The sequence below is a fragment of the Gracilinanus agilis genome, chromosome 6 (assembly GCF_016433145.1).
Source record: "Gracilinanus agilis isolate LMUSP501 chromosome 6, AgileGrace, whole genome shotgun sequence".
NCBI classification, from domain to species: domain Eukaryota; kingdom Metazoa; phylum Chordata; class Mammalia; order Didelphimorphia; family Didelphidae; genus Gracilinanus; species Gracilinanus agilis.
Genome location: NC_058135.1, coordinates 281,829,055 through 281,845,952, shown reverse-complemented (window position 1 = coordinate 281,845,952; position 16,898 = coordinate 281,829,055). Strand labels below are relative to the sequence as shown.

The 16,898-nt window shown below is 37.8% G+C and overlaps 1 protein-coding gene across 1 annotated transcript; it reads left to right on the top strand.

The window, feature by feature from the left end:
• Positions 1–2,306: 2,306 nt before the first annotated feature.
• On the top strand, positions 2,307–15,420 carry LOC123252974 (membrane-spanning 4-domains subfamily A member 4A-like). Its single transcript, XM_044682222.1, has 6 exons — positions 2,307–2,468; positions 5,351–5,479; positions 11,199–11,255; positions 11,814–11,966; positions 13,421–13,522; positions 15,277–15,420. The coding sequence occupies exons 1-6, from the start codon at positions 2,307–2,309 to the stop codon at positions 15,418–15,420; spliced, it is 747 nt and encodes a 248-aa protein (XP_044538157.1).
• Positions 15,421–16,898: the final 1,478 nt, after the last annotated feature.

The following is a 16,898-nucleotide window of genomic DNA, read 5'->3' as shown; positions in this document are numbered from 1 at the left end:
GCCCTGACCTAGACTGAGCTCTTCTGAAGAGAAATCTCTTATAGTGGGTAATTCTGGTACTTTGCAAACTCTTTTACCTCAGTAGCAGTCAGAAAGAGTCAATAGTTCTGCCCTGAATAGTGGAGATAAGAGGAATGGACTGGTGCTTCTGGGAGCTTCTTCTGCCCTGAATTTCTCACCTCAAAACTCATTGACTGACTCTCAGCTACAATCAGGGCCTCTTGACTTGGAGAAAAGTATTTTCTTATTAGTGTACTAATACAATGCATCATGGTAGTGGTAGAATAGCTCCCTTCCTTTGTTTACAGTCATTCTCTCATCTCATTCCGAAGAAGGGAGCAAGGCTAGAGAAGTGAGAGGTATCTTAGAGGACAGGTCTCTGGAATAGTACATGTATAGGAAATGTCCCTATTCTAACTTCAATATGGCAGAGTAGATAATGAGAGCTTTTTAATCTTTAAAAGGTTGAATGATGGGTAGAAGAGAGAGAGGGAAGGGGGATCACTGGTCAGAACCTACAGAAACAAATGCATCTCTCTACTTTCTACTTCCCTACTAGTATGATATCACTTGCCTTTAATGTGTATCTCAAGTTCTGCCTCTATGAATCTTGTTCTCACAGTCATTGAGGATAGCCTCAGTAGAATAATCATAACAGAACGAACCCCTGAAAGCTGTGCAAACCTTTCTCTTTCACCCCATATTTGTTTCCTCCATTTCAGACTCATCTAGTCCCCATAGCAAGGCAGGGGGTGGGGAGGGAGGAGCAGGGGTTGGCTGCTGAGAGGTGACAATTTTCCCTCTTCCTTGGAGAGATAGGTCTAAGCTATGAGCTCTGTGGCCTATTTGCCCCTGGCATAAGGAGGAATTTGGAGTTTTCTCATTATTGGGATAAACTGATTTATATAAAGTGGTTTCTTATAGTCATCCTTAATTGAGACAAGAACTCTGATTGACCAGCTTATTCAATCAATTCTGACTCAATCAAGCATTAATAAGAATTCATTAAGTGCCTAGTAAGGTACCCTAAATGCTGAAACAAGCATAAAAGTGAGAAAGTCTCAATTTAACTAGAGAACCCCAAACATAATTAAATGATGCAAGGGGAGAATGCTTTGGTGTAGGAGCCATAGGTATTGGGAGTGGAGTGTAGATGTAGGGACATAGGTTGCTCAGTCTTTTTCAGGACTAATTTGATTACAGTACTCTGAGGATAAGTGAAGAGAAGGAATGAAGAGGGCATGCATACGGTACCATTTATATGGCAAGATGACTTTTCTGCCCAGACTCTACTGTTCTGGTAGATGTCTGGTCAGGGAGTACCATGGTCTAGACATGTGGATCAGCTAAAAATAGGATTAAGGAAGGATTCACTCACCTTTCAGTTCAATTATATTTACCAAAGGGGAGTGAGTTCCCAAAGTTGAGTAGGTTTACAGCTTACTCACATATTCTTTGATTTTGAAGAGGGAATTCAAGGTCTCTGGAAGACCCTAGACTTGAAAAAGAGTGGGTATCTCTCCTTTAGCATAGATATTCATATAGCAGTAGTCAGTCTCAAATCAGTTCACTTTTCTCTGATCTATGACCACAACCCAGCCTCCTTCCACATGTGGGTCATATCTAGGACTGGAATGAAGAGTATATTTGGATCTATAGCCTCAAGCTCATACCCACAATTTTTTTTCATTCAAGTTTATTTTATTAAAATCAAAGTACCACAGACTTCCCCAAACAAAACATTCTATACATAACAGTAACAAAGATTCCTGCATCAGATGTCCTTCACAATTAAGTGATTCCTCCATGGTCTGTAATCTGATTGGCTAGCATTATTCAGGAAAGAGATCCACCTGTGTAATACCCACAATTTTAAAGTAGTTTTAGATTTCTATCTTCTTATGTGAAAGACATGACCCTTTGCCTTGGCATCTCACCAAGTATCCTTAAGGTCTTTCATATCCATTCCTCATTTTATCTTTTCAACAACCTTAAACCTTCTTTAGTGATAACTATTCCCAACTTCTTTCATAAACCCCCATTGGGCATGGCCTCTTGTCCCTTTGCCATTCTGGATATCCTCTTCTCTCTGATCTCCAGTTTATCAATGCTCTTCCTATGATGTAGAACCCCAAACTAAATGTGATATCCAGTTGTGGTCAGACCAGGAAAGGTGATGATGTCACTTTGTATTCATCAACCCTTTTTGTTTTCCTTTAGGGGTGAACATTGCATGGGGTCAGGGAAGAAATCAATGATCTCCTGTTTCACACGACTTCTCTTCTTACAGCATCACAAGTGATCTCATGGAATCCCAGGATGGTTCAAAGGGAGTATTTCCATTCTGTCCTCAGCCAGGCCCTACATCCTTCCCACAAGGGCCAGTTGTGGTACCTGTACAGTCTTATCAACATCAATGGAAAGAGCCCCAGCAAAAATTCCTGAAAGGAGATTCCAAGGCCCTGGGGGTGAGTTCAGATCAGTCATCCCTGGGAGAGCAGATTTATTTTTTTAACAGTGAGTGATTTACCAGTTTAGAGGTTTGAGAGACAGGAGAAATTAGTTTTGCTTTTATTTTTGCATTGGTAGACATTAGAATAGCCTGACATACAGTATATGTGTAATAAATGTTTGTTGAGTGATTAAGTGGCCTTAAGAATCATCAAGTTTATTATGACAAAAAATGCTATCAGCTTTCAGAGAAAGAACTATTAGAGTTGGAATGCAGGTGAAAACATGATTTTTCAATTGTTTATTTGGATTTTTTTGTTTGGTGTTTTTGGTTTTATGTGATTATTTACTTAAAATGAACAATACAGAATTAAGAAAGAAAGAAAAGAAAGAAAAAATCATCATTACGATACTGTGAGAATTTGAATGAACGTCAAAAGTCATCTCATTCACCCTCTTTCCTCATTATATAGTCAAGGAAACTGAAGTTCTGATGGGTTCAGTGGCTTACCCAAGGTTACAGAATTAAGATGTAGCAGACCTCCATTTTGAACCAAAGTCATTGACTACAAATCCAAGCTGTATTGCATGAAAAGTCTACCACATTTTACAGATGAGGCAGTAAAGGAGGTACAATATCTCAGGGAGATGGGACTAAAGAACAGTGCTCCAAATTTGAATCCCTGTCTCTTTTCTCAAAATTCTGGGCTATTTTCATTTAAGCTATAGACCACCACATTGTGATCTTTCAGTGACTCAGTAACTTTCTGGATGGGTTAGAAATGGACAAGGCACCCAGGAAAAATCTATTCTGTATCAGAGAGGGATATTTCCAACTGTTTCCTGAATGCCCTGCTCTAAATCAGTACTGAAGATTAACTTAAGGAGAATTCATTGTGGGGTTCCATATGTGGGGCTCATGTTAGGAGCTTTTAGCTTGGACAGGGGTAGCTGAGGAAGGTTTAAGGAAGGAGATGAATGAGATTTTCAGTTTGGCTATGAATTTGAGGAGGAGTTGAAAGCAATATAATGATGTTTTGGAGTTTCTGCCATGCTCTACTTCTGGGTAGTGAGGGTTGAGTAGGATTTCCAAGTGAAGTCTCTGATTCCCCTTCTTGCCCCATTGTCTCCTCTGGGGATGCATCATAGTTGACTAAGAAGGAAGAGGGCAGAAAGAAAGGAAGATGAGAGAGAGAAAAAAAGTTAGTTTCTCAGCTCTCAGCATCTCAGTCAGGTGAATGTTTCCTTGGTGTTCCAGAGGTGTAAATGAACATAATTTCTGAGATCTGTTTGTCTCTATTATCTTTTCTTGGATCACGGGCAAGTGTTTTCCCATAAATGCTTAAGAACTGATGTTCTGGGAAAAAATGTCAGCATGGAACACTTTAAATTTTAATCTTCATTATTATTAATCCTGATTTTCTCCACTGATTTCTTCAATCTTGATGATCAACAAAATTTTAAATCAAGTACTGTTTTTGAGCATTTTCCATTAATTCTTGACTTTATTTTGAGTCATTTAGAGTTTATTCCAGCACAACCATTAAGATATCAATTTGTTGTGATCATAGAAGACTAAGTCATTAATTTCAATCAAACTATAGCTATAATGAAGATCACCATAACCCTTTAAAGCTATTGTATTAAGTCTTGTTTTTGGTTAACCTCTTCAGGGATGAATGGGGAAAGGGCAAGCTGGCTTCCAGGGATGTCCTATTGAGGATAGCAAACAGAATCACGTCAGTTTTCTAGATAGCATTAACTTTCTTCAACCCACCAAGAAAGACTCCATTGTTACCCAGGGTATATGTCTTTCCCTTGGTTTTGGATGGAACCTATGACTTAACTGGTGTAAGGTGATCCGAAAGAGAAAATTTGCTTTGCCAAAACTAAGCTATACTCTTTAACATTCACATAGAATTGTTTAGGGGTTTGGAGGGAAATTTTTTAGTCAAGGTGACTTGCATAGGGTCATACTGAGTATATGAAAGAGGGAAAATCATAGGATTATAAGATGATAAATTTAGAAGTGGGAGAATCTTTGGCATAATGGAGTCCAATGCTCTTCTTTTACAGATGAAGAAACTGAGGCCCAGAGAGCTTAAATGACTTGTTTAGTATGTCATAGCCTATTTATATCATTAGCAGAACTTCAGCAAGTCATTATACCCTGTTTGTCTTAGTTTTCTCATCTGTAAAATGAACTGGAGAAAGAAATGAGGAATTACTCTGATGTCTTTGTTAAGAAAACTCCAAGTAGGGTCGGGAAAAGTTGAATGTGACTGAAAAACAGTCACTATATGTGTTATTTTGGGAAATATAATTATGTTTATAAAGTTTCAATTGTTGAATTGATTAGTTTTTTTATTCTGGTCATCTGATTCCATTTTAGTAGTGAGCTTTAAAAAATAATTATAAATACAAGTATGACAACTCTTTCATTCATGATCTTCAGAATATTCCAGGGATAGTAGGAAGTTAAATCAAGTGTCTATGCACCACCCAATCAGTATATGTAAGAGGTGGGCTCTGAAACCAGTTCTTCCTGACCTTAAATGAGCTTTCTATTCTCTATGACATGATACCTCTGCCTCTCATGAACTCATATGATTATAGGATTTTTGGGCAACAAGATATCTTAGAGATCTTCTAGCCCAGCCCCTTTTTGTAATAGATGAAGAAACTGAGTCCCAGAGAGACAAAGAGGCCCAGGGTTCTAGAGGTTATAAATGGTGGAGTTGGGAGTCAATTCTAATTCCTTTTATTTGAAATACCAGTCAATAATTCAATTAAATAATTAATAATTTATAATTAACCCTCTACTGCATTAGCTCCATGTCCAGAGAGAAGCGAATCAGTCATTTTTCTCTCTTCTCATTTCCCTCTCTTTCTCTCCTAGACTGTCCAGATCATGATTGCCTTGTTGAATCTCAGCTTAGGTATGCTTTTTATTTTGATTTCTGAAGATACTGATGGAAGTTGGCATTTTCTGTGGTACATCGGCTACATATTCTGGGGAACAGCATTTGTGAGTACAGTTATTGAAGTTATTTCTTAAATGTATTCTTCCCCTTTTCCCCCTGGAGACAGAAGGGAACCTTGGTCTCAACAATATGTGCCTTCTTTGCAAGGTTTTTCTTTCTCTACTTCCAGTTTGGGATGCAGGGAACAGTTGATATTCACACATACATGCATATAGGGAAGGGTTGACATATACATACATAAACATAAAGGTAAGGGTTGAAATATATGTATATAATGTGTTTGTGTATGTTTGGATATACATAGACATACAATTTATCTTCAATATTCATACATTTAATTTTCACCAATGTCAAACATTTGTATGCTTTTAATAGTAACTTCATTTTCACTTTCACATTGGGAATAATACACATTCACAGCTATGTCCAATAAGAAAAAACAACACAGAATTCCGTTGGGACCAAGGGCCCAGTGTCCTATGGCATATCTCACTTGTCTTGTTCACATCCCAGATTAAAGAGCTCTCTGTGAATTTGTTGCATATTTTCATTGCCTTTAAAATTCAAATTTTGTTTTACAATTATGCCCCGAAAGTATAGTGCAAGGCTTTTGGGCACCAAAGCAAACCTTCATGCTGGAATGTCTCCAACCATTGTGGCCTAATCCATCAGTTGACTAATGAAATAAAAAATTAGGTAAATTGGCTGCTTGGTGATATAGGTTTCTGATTGTTTTTAGGGCCAATTATCAGAAGTACACAGGTTTTGGAAGGCCAACAAGAGAAATTGGCAGGATACCTAACTGATGTAAAAAGGGTTTATTAAAAGTAAAAGAAAGAAGGGAAGGGGATTTGGATAATCTGACTAATTGATGTAACTAAACCTCCCACCAAAACTCAGTAGTTGTCTTCACCAAGTTGTATCTGTTCTATTTGTACACTCGCTGCCTAAAGATGCCAGCTCCTACAATATCTCACTAATCAAATCCCCCCTCCCTTTAGATGGTAACTAGAGTAGGGAAAAAGGTTGGAAAATGAGCATAGTCAAGGGCTCAGAAGAGCGAGGTTCTCACTGATAGTTGGCTTCAGCAGTTTGGTAAGAGTCTCAGCAGATCAGGAGTATCAGGTTATACAAACAGGAACCAGATGGACAGCCACAAGGAAAGGGAGAAATGGTCATACCCACTCAGTCCACCTGAAGAGTTCATACACACACTCAACCACTTCCAGAGAGGTCTGCTGTTCACAGGAGAAATCCATACACTCACTCTCTCCAGAAAGATCAATGGCTCACAGGAGAAAACTTACTCTCCAGAGTTCTGGAATCTTCCCTGTTTTTGTTTTTGCAGCAGTTCCTGCTTTTCATCAATTTCCCTATAACACTAGAAACCTAGAGACTGCCAATCCCATCATCCCAACCTCAAGTTTAAACATCATATCACCTATGTTATGCTCCCATACCCTGAGATCTTTAAGGATTTCAAACCACACATAAAGCAATCATTGATCACATATTATTTCAAGTTGATGTATCTTTCATGATCTCCACTGCCAACCATCAACCATGAAGGACAGAATATTGTAGGTGATGTTGAGGCGTTGCTAGTGTTGGGGTCTTCCTACAACAGTGACTGAAGTCCCAGTGACCTCTCCAATGGTTTTCAGAGGGTAGCCAATATAAAGAGGTTGACAACAGTATGTTATACAGTATCTTCCCACCATCTGACACAGTGGGAGGTAAGATTCTAGTTTAAAATGTTTTTGTTTTGAAAATTTTTGTGATATAGTATTTATGATGCTGTAGACTTCATGAGTTATGAAAAGTGATTATTTTCTGAACTATTTTTTAAAAAATTGATATGTTAGCATAAAAGGTCAACATTCTAGGGAATTTGCTATATAGTATTTGTGGTACTGTAGATTTCATGTGATGGGAAAAGTGAATATTTCTGGAAATAATTTTTTAAATAATTGAGATGTTAGCACAAAAGGTCATCAGATCCTAGGCAATGACTACTAAAATGCTTAACATCCTACTAATTTTATTTTGTGTACTGAATTTTGTGTGTGTATGCAAAAAAGCATAGACAATCAGAATTAATATTTTGTTATCAAGAATCAAGAACAGGAAAGTGTTGTTTCAGTAATACCTGGCAATAGATTACATTTTTTGGTGATCACAGAAACCTAACCACCTATTTCCCAAAAGTTCAAAGAATCAACATTTGGGTTTTTGATTTTCATACTGTTTTTCTAGGGATATTGTCCCCAAGAAAGATGATAATTGATACATAAATATATATATGAGAAATAAATATAAATATGTATGTGTGTGTATACATATACTTCCTACCCTTCCTTCCTTCTCATCCCTTTCACTCTCTTACAATGCTAATCTGTCTCTCTAGTAACCTTGGGCCATAGTTATGACCCAGTTATCTCTGGAAGTTGCTCAGAAGCCCATACTCTGTTTCACTTAAAACCCTTCAAAACAAAGCATATAATTATAGTATATAGCAAAGAAGATTTAAACCTCATCTTTACTATGCTTTTTCTTCTTCTCTTGAGCTACAAAGAACAGCATTGAGAAAAACTTTGTTTTTTTAATTTTAATTGTAAAAGCTTTCCCCTCTCTCAGGAGGTAGAGGACACTAAGCTCAGGAAGTTCTCCAAATAGGAGAAGATTCTGCTTTCTCCAATCATCTCTGAGCAAAGCAGTTCTTCTTTTCCAATGAGCTTCCAGTGGTTGCAGAGGACTTTTCCCTTCAGTCATCTCTTTAAGTGGACTTTAGCTGAGCTGCTCCTCTCTTTCTCCTCCGCTCATCTTCCTTAAGACAGCAGGCATTAGTCTCTATTAATAGCATATCTTATTAGGTTACTGCTATGGCATCTTTTTCTTCTGTCTTTTGATATTCTTCTGTGTTCACCTCTTTCCATCTTTTTCTTCTTACCTCCTCTCTCCAACAACTTCTAATGCCCCGGGAGAGAGCTTTTATGTTAGTGATACAAGACTAGAAAACAAAACATGTTTTCCAGGTGTGATCCCAATAATCTTTATATACATATATATATATATATATATATTTTATCCTGGGACTCCATTCTAGGAGCATAGGGCCACAACCAGTAGGCAATGGGACACACAGTCACTCAGGGTCACCCAGCTGGGAAGTGTCTGAGCCCGGACTTGAACCTAGGACCTTTCGTCTCTAGGCCTGGCTCTCAATCCACTGAGCTAGCCCAGCTGCCCCTACTTTAGGTTGCAGTTTCTTTAGCAGATGTAGTTTTTACAGGGTGGGGTTGCTAGCCCCATACCCAACCCTCCTCCTTTTTTCATCCGGGCTAGGGACCGTCCTTGGCCCAGGAGTGGTAAGGGTGGGCAATAGGGGTCAAGTGACTTGCCCAAGGTCACACAGCTGGAAGTGTCCGAGGCCGGACTTGAACCTAGGACCTCCAGTCTCTAGGCCTGGCTCTCAATCATCTGAGCCACCCAGCTGCCCCATATAATCTCCCCATATTCCCAAATCGAGTTTGTTGGTGTAATATCATTTCTGCTATTCAAAATGGAGAGCAGAATGATAGACATTTGGCAGTTTGGAACTTAGAATCAACCAAGCCTGGCATGAGCCAGCAAGGGCAAAAGTCAGTTGCTGCAGACTGTAAATAGCAGGATTTTGGACCAAAAGCTCTCTCAATTTGGAGAAGGGATTTTGGTAGGAGGTTTGGTTGGGATTTGGATAGGCCAAATCAATTTAGGATATCTGCATCCAGCTCTGATCACTACCATATCTTCAACTTCTGTGTGACTCTATACTATACATCCTAATTGATCAAGAAATTAATTAATTAATTCTAAAACAATGATAAATTAATATAAATATATTAATAAATAATAATAATAAATAAATGAATAAATAAATGAATAAAAACACTAACAAACAATAAATAATAATATAAAATTAATTAATTAATTAATTGATCAATTAATAAGAAATTAAAATTAAGAAATGTAAATAAGAAGCAATATAAATACCCTCAAACAACCTGTTTCAGGTTAAAGCAGCCTGGCCTGGCCAAGTTGCAACCAAGAGAGACAAACTTCTTCCACTGCCAATCTCAAACCTGGACTACCTTCAATCTTGATATCACCTGATCATCTGTAGCTTTAGCCAAGGATTCCCTTCCTACCTCTTTCCTTCAGTTCCCTGTTTCCCTTTCCCCAAGACTGTTATCATGAAATCTTGAAGCTTACTTAGGCGGATGTCATTTTTACTCTAAGAATTATCAAACATATCCTTGGGTATCTGAAGGAAGAGGGATGACTCAAACTAAAGTCAAGCCACAGTCACTAGCATTATCCATCAATTTGGGACCAGAATAAACAGTCAAAGGAGCTGTGTGATCTAACCCACAGTCTCTTATTTGATCACTTATTCCTGAGACACTGTTATATTGAAGCTGGGTGTATTAGTTTATTCAGAAATATTCCAGAGGGGTTCTTAGTGTTCACCACCACAACTTAGTGCTTCATGTAGGGATTCCCACATTCACTCAGCTTCAGCTCCAAATACCATCAGAGGACTGTGTGCCATCCATTATCATATAACAGTTTTATAGCATTGGCCATTTTTTAAAAGGGAAAACAATCATATGTAATGGAAGGTCTTGGAAAGTAACTTGCATATACATAAAGTATGTATATATATGTACACACAGACATGCATGTATACATGTATGTATATATACACATACACATACATATCTATATACAAACAAAAGCTTCCTACAATTAATCCTGGTTCCTAGATTTGGAAGGAAAATCAATCCTCCAATCAACAAGTAATTTTAGCCTATTATGGATCTTGCACTTTGCCTTAGGCAATAGGGAGAAGAAGAGAAGAACAAACCAATCCCCATCTCCCCTGCACATAAAGTAAGTACAAACCAGATACAGAGTAAAGTCACTATAATTTCAGGAAGCCATAATAAACTGGGTGGCATAGTAAGGGCTTCATGGACTTCTTCACATGAGGTATGAGCATGAGCATTCTACTGGATTACGTAAAGAAGGCTCTTCAGCAGTTATTTTTCTTTCCAGCCAGAGAATAACGTTTGGATTGCAGTGGGGAAAATAACTATTAGAAAGGTGTTGCCAGAGAAAAGCAAAGAAATAATATTATTGCAATCGTTTACCTTTAATTGTTTCACCTTACTAGGCCCAGATCAAGTCACATATGAAAACACATGAAAGAAAAAGTAGAATTGGTTGGAGGCCTCTATCAGTAATCTTGAGAGAATCATGGAGAATAGCAGAAGTGCTTTAGGACTGGGGAATGGCATTCGTCTTGATTGAGAAAGAAAGACAGTGTGGTCTTTAAATGATAAATCACTGAGTTTGACTTCAATGTTGGCATCATTCTAGAATGTATCACCCATGATAGGCCAGTGTATGTCTAAAGAGGGCAGCAGTCACCACTAAGAGGGAGTAAAGTCTCATCAAGGACAAGCTATAGGACACTAGACTTATTTTCTTTTTTTGGGAAGGTTACTTGACCTAAGAGTGATTTATTCTAATTCTTACTATGGAAAAAAGAAATTCCTATCCACTAGTTCTTTGTCCAAATGTTTAAGAGGCTCCTGGGAGCATATAACGAGTCATTGAGTCCTCAGGGATACAAAAAGAAGGTTTTGATGACCGGATAGGCAAGGTTGTGTACATTAGAGAAAGAAGTGAAGGGTTTAAGATGTTCATGTTTGTCCACAGTTCATCATCTCTGGCTCCCTCTCCATTGCTGTAGAGAGGAGAACCACAAACGTTATGGTAAGTGACATTCTCCTTTCTGTGCAGCCCATGAGGCAGACTCTGATAATTTCTTAGAATGGGAGGGGGGAAATGGAAGGATATTTAAAAGACAACCTGCTCAACCCCAGGCTGGGCTGTAGCAGGTTTGATCACTGCTGTATGACTGAGCTTGTAACTTGGGAGCAGAAAAAGAATCAATCACTAATGACTGCTTTCCCATTATTCAGATTGTTGCCTGGTAAATAAAGCCTGTAGTCAGACCAGCAGAAGGACAAAATTCTTCTCTTTACTTTTCAGTTCCCTCAATCTTCTCCATTATATTTTTGCAAAGAACCAAACCTCATCCACATATCATGTTGCCTACCTAGGAAAACATAAGGACTTTGGGAGCAGTTTTTCACTTGGTCCTTGCCCCTGGCACTCTGCCTTGCAGATAACAAGCACTCAGTGGTGCATCTCGCTCCTAGATTCTGCTGTTCGATTCAGCCCTGGCTCTTATAAGCCTGGAAACACGCCAACAGCTCTATAACCATGTGGTAATGGATTGACTGTTTTATGAATTCTCACCACTTTTAGGTCCAAAGCAGCCTAGCAATGAACATTGTCAGCTCAGTGATGTCTGGCCTGGGAATCATCTTTCTCTCAATCAGTTTGATGGTACATATATTCTTTCATCGTTGTCATGGAGGTTCCTTTTATTTCTGCATAATGTTAAGATCTATATGTCTGGTGAGTACTTCCAGGATGGGACCAGTTATGCTGACTGATCTTTGGAATGGGTAATCTTTATAGATCAGGGCAGAAACACCAAGGTTCATGAAGACATCTGAACCTTTTGAAAAGAGGAAAGTTGCTTGGGTTGGGAAATAAGGAAATTCCTTAATATTTCTGGCCTTATTCCTGTGGTCTGAGCCAGAAATGTCAACTGTGAGAGATGTAAAATATCAAAAGCAATTGCTATTTCCAGTTCACTCACTTTAAATTCAATTTTAAAAATAGGTAACTGAAGATGTGGTTATCATTATATATGAGGTGATGCACTATATGGAAATAACTGTCTAATTTGTTATTGGGAGGAGGAAAAATATTGGAAAAAAAGATATTTCTGATAGTGAGGGATAATGTAATTGTCAAGGAGAGCTTCAGGCAGTGTTTAAGGAGAGATTCCATTTTTAAGTGGGGAGTGGTTGGCAAGTCAAGAAAGTATTTAAGGAGAGGATCTCAATTGATTTGGGTATACTATAGCTTGTTCCTGGCCTGGGGTGGGTGTGAGCACTGCTATTGAAAAGGAAGAGAATAAGACAATGTTGGAGGACAGAGTGTCTAAGGCTCACCTGAGTGGAGATTAGAATAGAGGAATAACTAAAGCAAGAGACAGTGGTCAGAAGATCATAAAAGCTGGGCCCAAAGATTAGATATAGCCTTACCATATATGAGTTCCTCCAACACATACCTTTATTCACCTATCATTGAGTAGATTATTCACTTTTAAATGCACTCCCATGAGTGAATTTTTGGTGGCTACAGGTATCTTTGGGGACTGGGGGAAACTAAGGAAGTAGTTGATGACTGACTAAACAATATGGAAGCCACTAAATTTTAGAGGAAAACAAGCATAGAAATTGAGCCCTGCATAATGAATAAACTAATAAATGTTTATTTTCTCTAAAAGGAGATATGATTCCAATTCTGTTTAGAGAGTTTGGGGTATTTTTTTAATCAAACAAATTTTGGAATCTGTACTGTAATAAGTATTGATCATTGGCCCAGATGGATGCCAGAATGGCTTGTATAAGGTGTAGAGCACAAGGGATGAATATCTGTATGACCATAGGCAGGAATATCTGTGTGAACCATTGTTTTTTGATGTGCAAAATGGGGATCATCATCTTTGAGCAATATTTTTCAAAGGATTTTTGTGAAGAAAATACTTTGTGAATCTCAAAGAGCCATTGAAATGTGCTTTGTTATTATGATGATTAATTATAATAATGGTTAATATTCATATATCACTTTAGTGCTTGCAAGGTGCTTTACTGGGTCTCATGTTTTGTCTCAGGTACATTCCCCACCTCTTAACTTGCCCTCTCTCAGTGCTCTTCTTTGCCTCATTTCTGCCTGAGTTGTAGAGGAAGGGGTTTGTGACCACCCCTAAACATTTGCTGTTTGATCCTTTTTTCCAGGGAATCAATGTGATTCTGTTAATACTAGCTATCTTAGAACTTCTGGTCTCCATTACAGTCTCAAGCTTTGGCTGCAAGGTATTATGCTGTGGCCAGAGTGAGGTGAGTAGTTGATGGCTTGTGGTGACTTTCATGGAACTGTGCTACAGTGATTATCCTGGGAAGATCAGTCAGCAGGTCAATGTGGTGATGAATAAGAAGACAAGCCATTTTCAGAGAAGACAGCTTGAGATTTGTGTCTGTTCCCATATTCTTAAGCATTGTATCAAATGACAGAAACAAACCAATCCCTAAGACTACCAGTGAGTTCAGTCAGAACATTCTGGGCACAAAGAGGCACAAGTCTATGTGTAAATCCTTCTGACCTTTCTTCCAAACCACCACCACCTTCCAAGACTTCACCATTCATCTCACAAATAGGTAGACTCTATATTCCTATTAAAAAAGAAGAAAGGAAATATAATTTCTGTTCCATCCATTTTAGTTCCAAAGAGGGGTGGGTAAGGATTGTATAAGGGATTGATATAGTGAATTTGATAATATCATAGGGTAATGTGTCTCTCTTACATTGGATCTCCCTAGAAAGTGTGTGGGGCATATCCATTGACAGCTTCTTAAAAGGATTAGATGGGAAGAGGTTACCTATTGAGCCCTGATCAGCTATATCTTACTTAGACCAATGACATTTCTTAAGTCTCAATAACTGGAAATGGGTTAACTTGGGCTTTCCTGTATTATAGTAATGCTTTTATTTTTAAATTAAGTAAAACAGACAGTAAGAAAGCCAATCTTTTTCTTTCTAACCCTCTAATTACTCACATTTAGAAGGCGCTAAATCAATTGTAGAAAAAATTCAAGCCATTCCCCAATTGATAAATGGGCAAGGGACATGAATAGGCAATTTTCAGATAGAGAAATCAAAACTATCTATAAGACATGAAAAAGTGTTCTAAATATCTTTAAATTAGAGAAATGCAAATCAAAACAAATCTGAGGTACCACCTCACTCCTAGCAGATTAGCTAACATGACAGCAAAGGAAAGTAATACATGTTGGAGGGGGTGTGGCAAAATTAATGCATTGCTGGTGGAGTTGTCAATTGATCCAAACATTCAGGATGGCAATTTGGAACTATGCCCAAAGGGCTTTAAAGGACTGCCTACCCTTTGATCCAACTATACCACTGCTGGGTTTATACCTCAAAGACATAATAAGGAAAAAGACTTGTACGAAAAAATTTATAGCCATATTCTTTGTGGTGATAAAAAATTGGAAAATGAGGGGATGCCCTTTGATTGAGGAATGGCTAAACAAATTGTGGTATCTGTTGGTGATAGAATACTATTTGCTAAAAGGAATAATGAACTGGAGGATTTCCATGTGAATTGGAACAACCTCCAGGAAATGATGCAGAGTGAAAGGAGCAGAACCAGGAGAACATTATACACAGAGATGGATACACTGTGGCACAATCGAATGTAATGGACTTCTGTACTAATATTAATGCAATGATCCAAAACATTTCTGAGGGACCTATAGGAAAGAATGCTTTCTTTTCCTAACCCTTTAGGACAAGTTGCAGAGAGAAGTATAGCTAAGAGTGAACCAAGAGAAAGATTACAATCCAGAAATATGATAGGCAGTGGGGGAGATGAACTGATAGGAAATAGGAAAAAATAAATGTATATGAATAGTTAGCCAGGCAGTATCCTCAATGACATCCTTCTTTCTCATTTAACTGGGGTCAGTTCTCAAAAGAAAAGTGACACCACTAGTTTTTCTGCACTAATACTCTCTGTGGCTCTATTTCTGTACCCTTGAGTGACTCATGTATAAAGTTTCTATTGGCTTTACAGGTCACTATCTTCATGCCTTCCTCTACCTACTATGTGCCAGAGAACCCTGCTGCTGAAGCATGCAACGGAGGGACAATGCTTCAAAATCCAGTTGCTGACACAACAAATACATCACCAGGAAGCCATCCTGATAGTCACATATAGGAAACTTGCTTCCCTTTCCCTTATTGGCTATTTCTTAATGAAAGATTGAGCAAATCGACCATATTTTCCTAAATTTCTTTGTTCATAGTCACCTTCAGCATTGGTCACTATTGAAGAAATTTTCTTAATCTCTCCCCCAATCTCTTTAGCAGGCAGGAACAGATATATTTCTAAATATGAGCAGGAAAACTGGGAAGAGAGTTAGCTGGGATTAGGCTTTTAGCTTTAGTTATAAGGTATTTAAGTAATAATCTTACTTTTCTCCTATTTTCTATCTGAACTTCTAAATTAAACATAGTTTTTTTGTCAAATTGTTCTCACTTTTGTCAGAGTCCTACCAAAATTAACCCTTAACAACCTGGTGAGCCAGGTAAGAATAGATTAATCTATTAATCTTCTGTTCCTTTTTAGTAATAGGAAAAAGGGTAGAAGTGTAACTGTGGTGCTAGGTATCATGGTACAGGAAGTGAAGGAGGAATTTCCATTCTATCTCAATCAACTCCCACTACTGGGGAACTTTACTGAGATGTTACATCTCACAGTTTTAGATTGTCTCTGGTTATTACCATTTCTGGGACTGTTTGTTCTGTCAGAATTATTTCAAAGGTATCAACTTTATCAAATATTTACTCTTATTCTCTCTAAGGAAGCAGCTGAAAGATAGCTTAAAACTAGAGTGCCATACCTGGAACATTGTATCTCTCAAATGGCCCAAACTATTTCTCAACAGAATGAAACTATCTCTCACTTTATCCAACCTACCACTCCTACTATTTCTACTTCTTCCACCAAGGCAGCTAAAGCTAAAACCCCAAAGAAAGACCATATAAGCTTATTCCCCTTAAGAGAAGTACCAACCTTTAATTCCCCAAAAGAGCTATTTAATATTAGACAAAAAGACCATTTACCCCTCAGAATATTGAGGGATTTAAGTGGAGCACCCCTTCTTTTGAGAAGGACCCATAGCTGTTTTAAAAAAGCTGGAAACCATATGCCAACAATTTGATCCAACCTGGACTTATTTTGAGCATTTGTTAGACATAAGGTTTGATATTCTTGTAATTAAAGGTTTGAAATAGAATGAGTAATACCCAATAGGTAAGTGTATAATATAGTGATGTTATAGTAATTCTTAGAAATAATTATTATTAATATACTTTTATAGCATTATAGAGTTAAAATAACTGATACATAAATGACAAAGTGTTATAAGTGTTGGTCATCACCCATCTCAGGGGGGATATTGTATGTATATAATGTTCTTGTATATAATGTCCCTGTATATTTTTTCATAGTAACTGTAAGGTGAATTTGGAATAATATCTTTAGGTTCTTATTTCTATATAGTCAGAACTGTGCTATTCTGTAACTGTAAATAGTTGTAATTGTATATAATTTGAAGCTTGCATATTGCAAGATTTGTTTTGTTTTCTTCCTTCCTTCCTTCCTTCCTTCCTTCCTTCCTTCCTTCCTTCCTT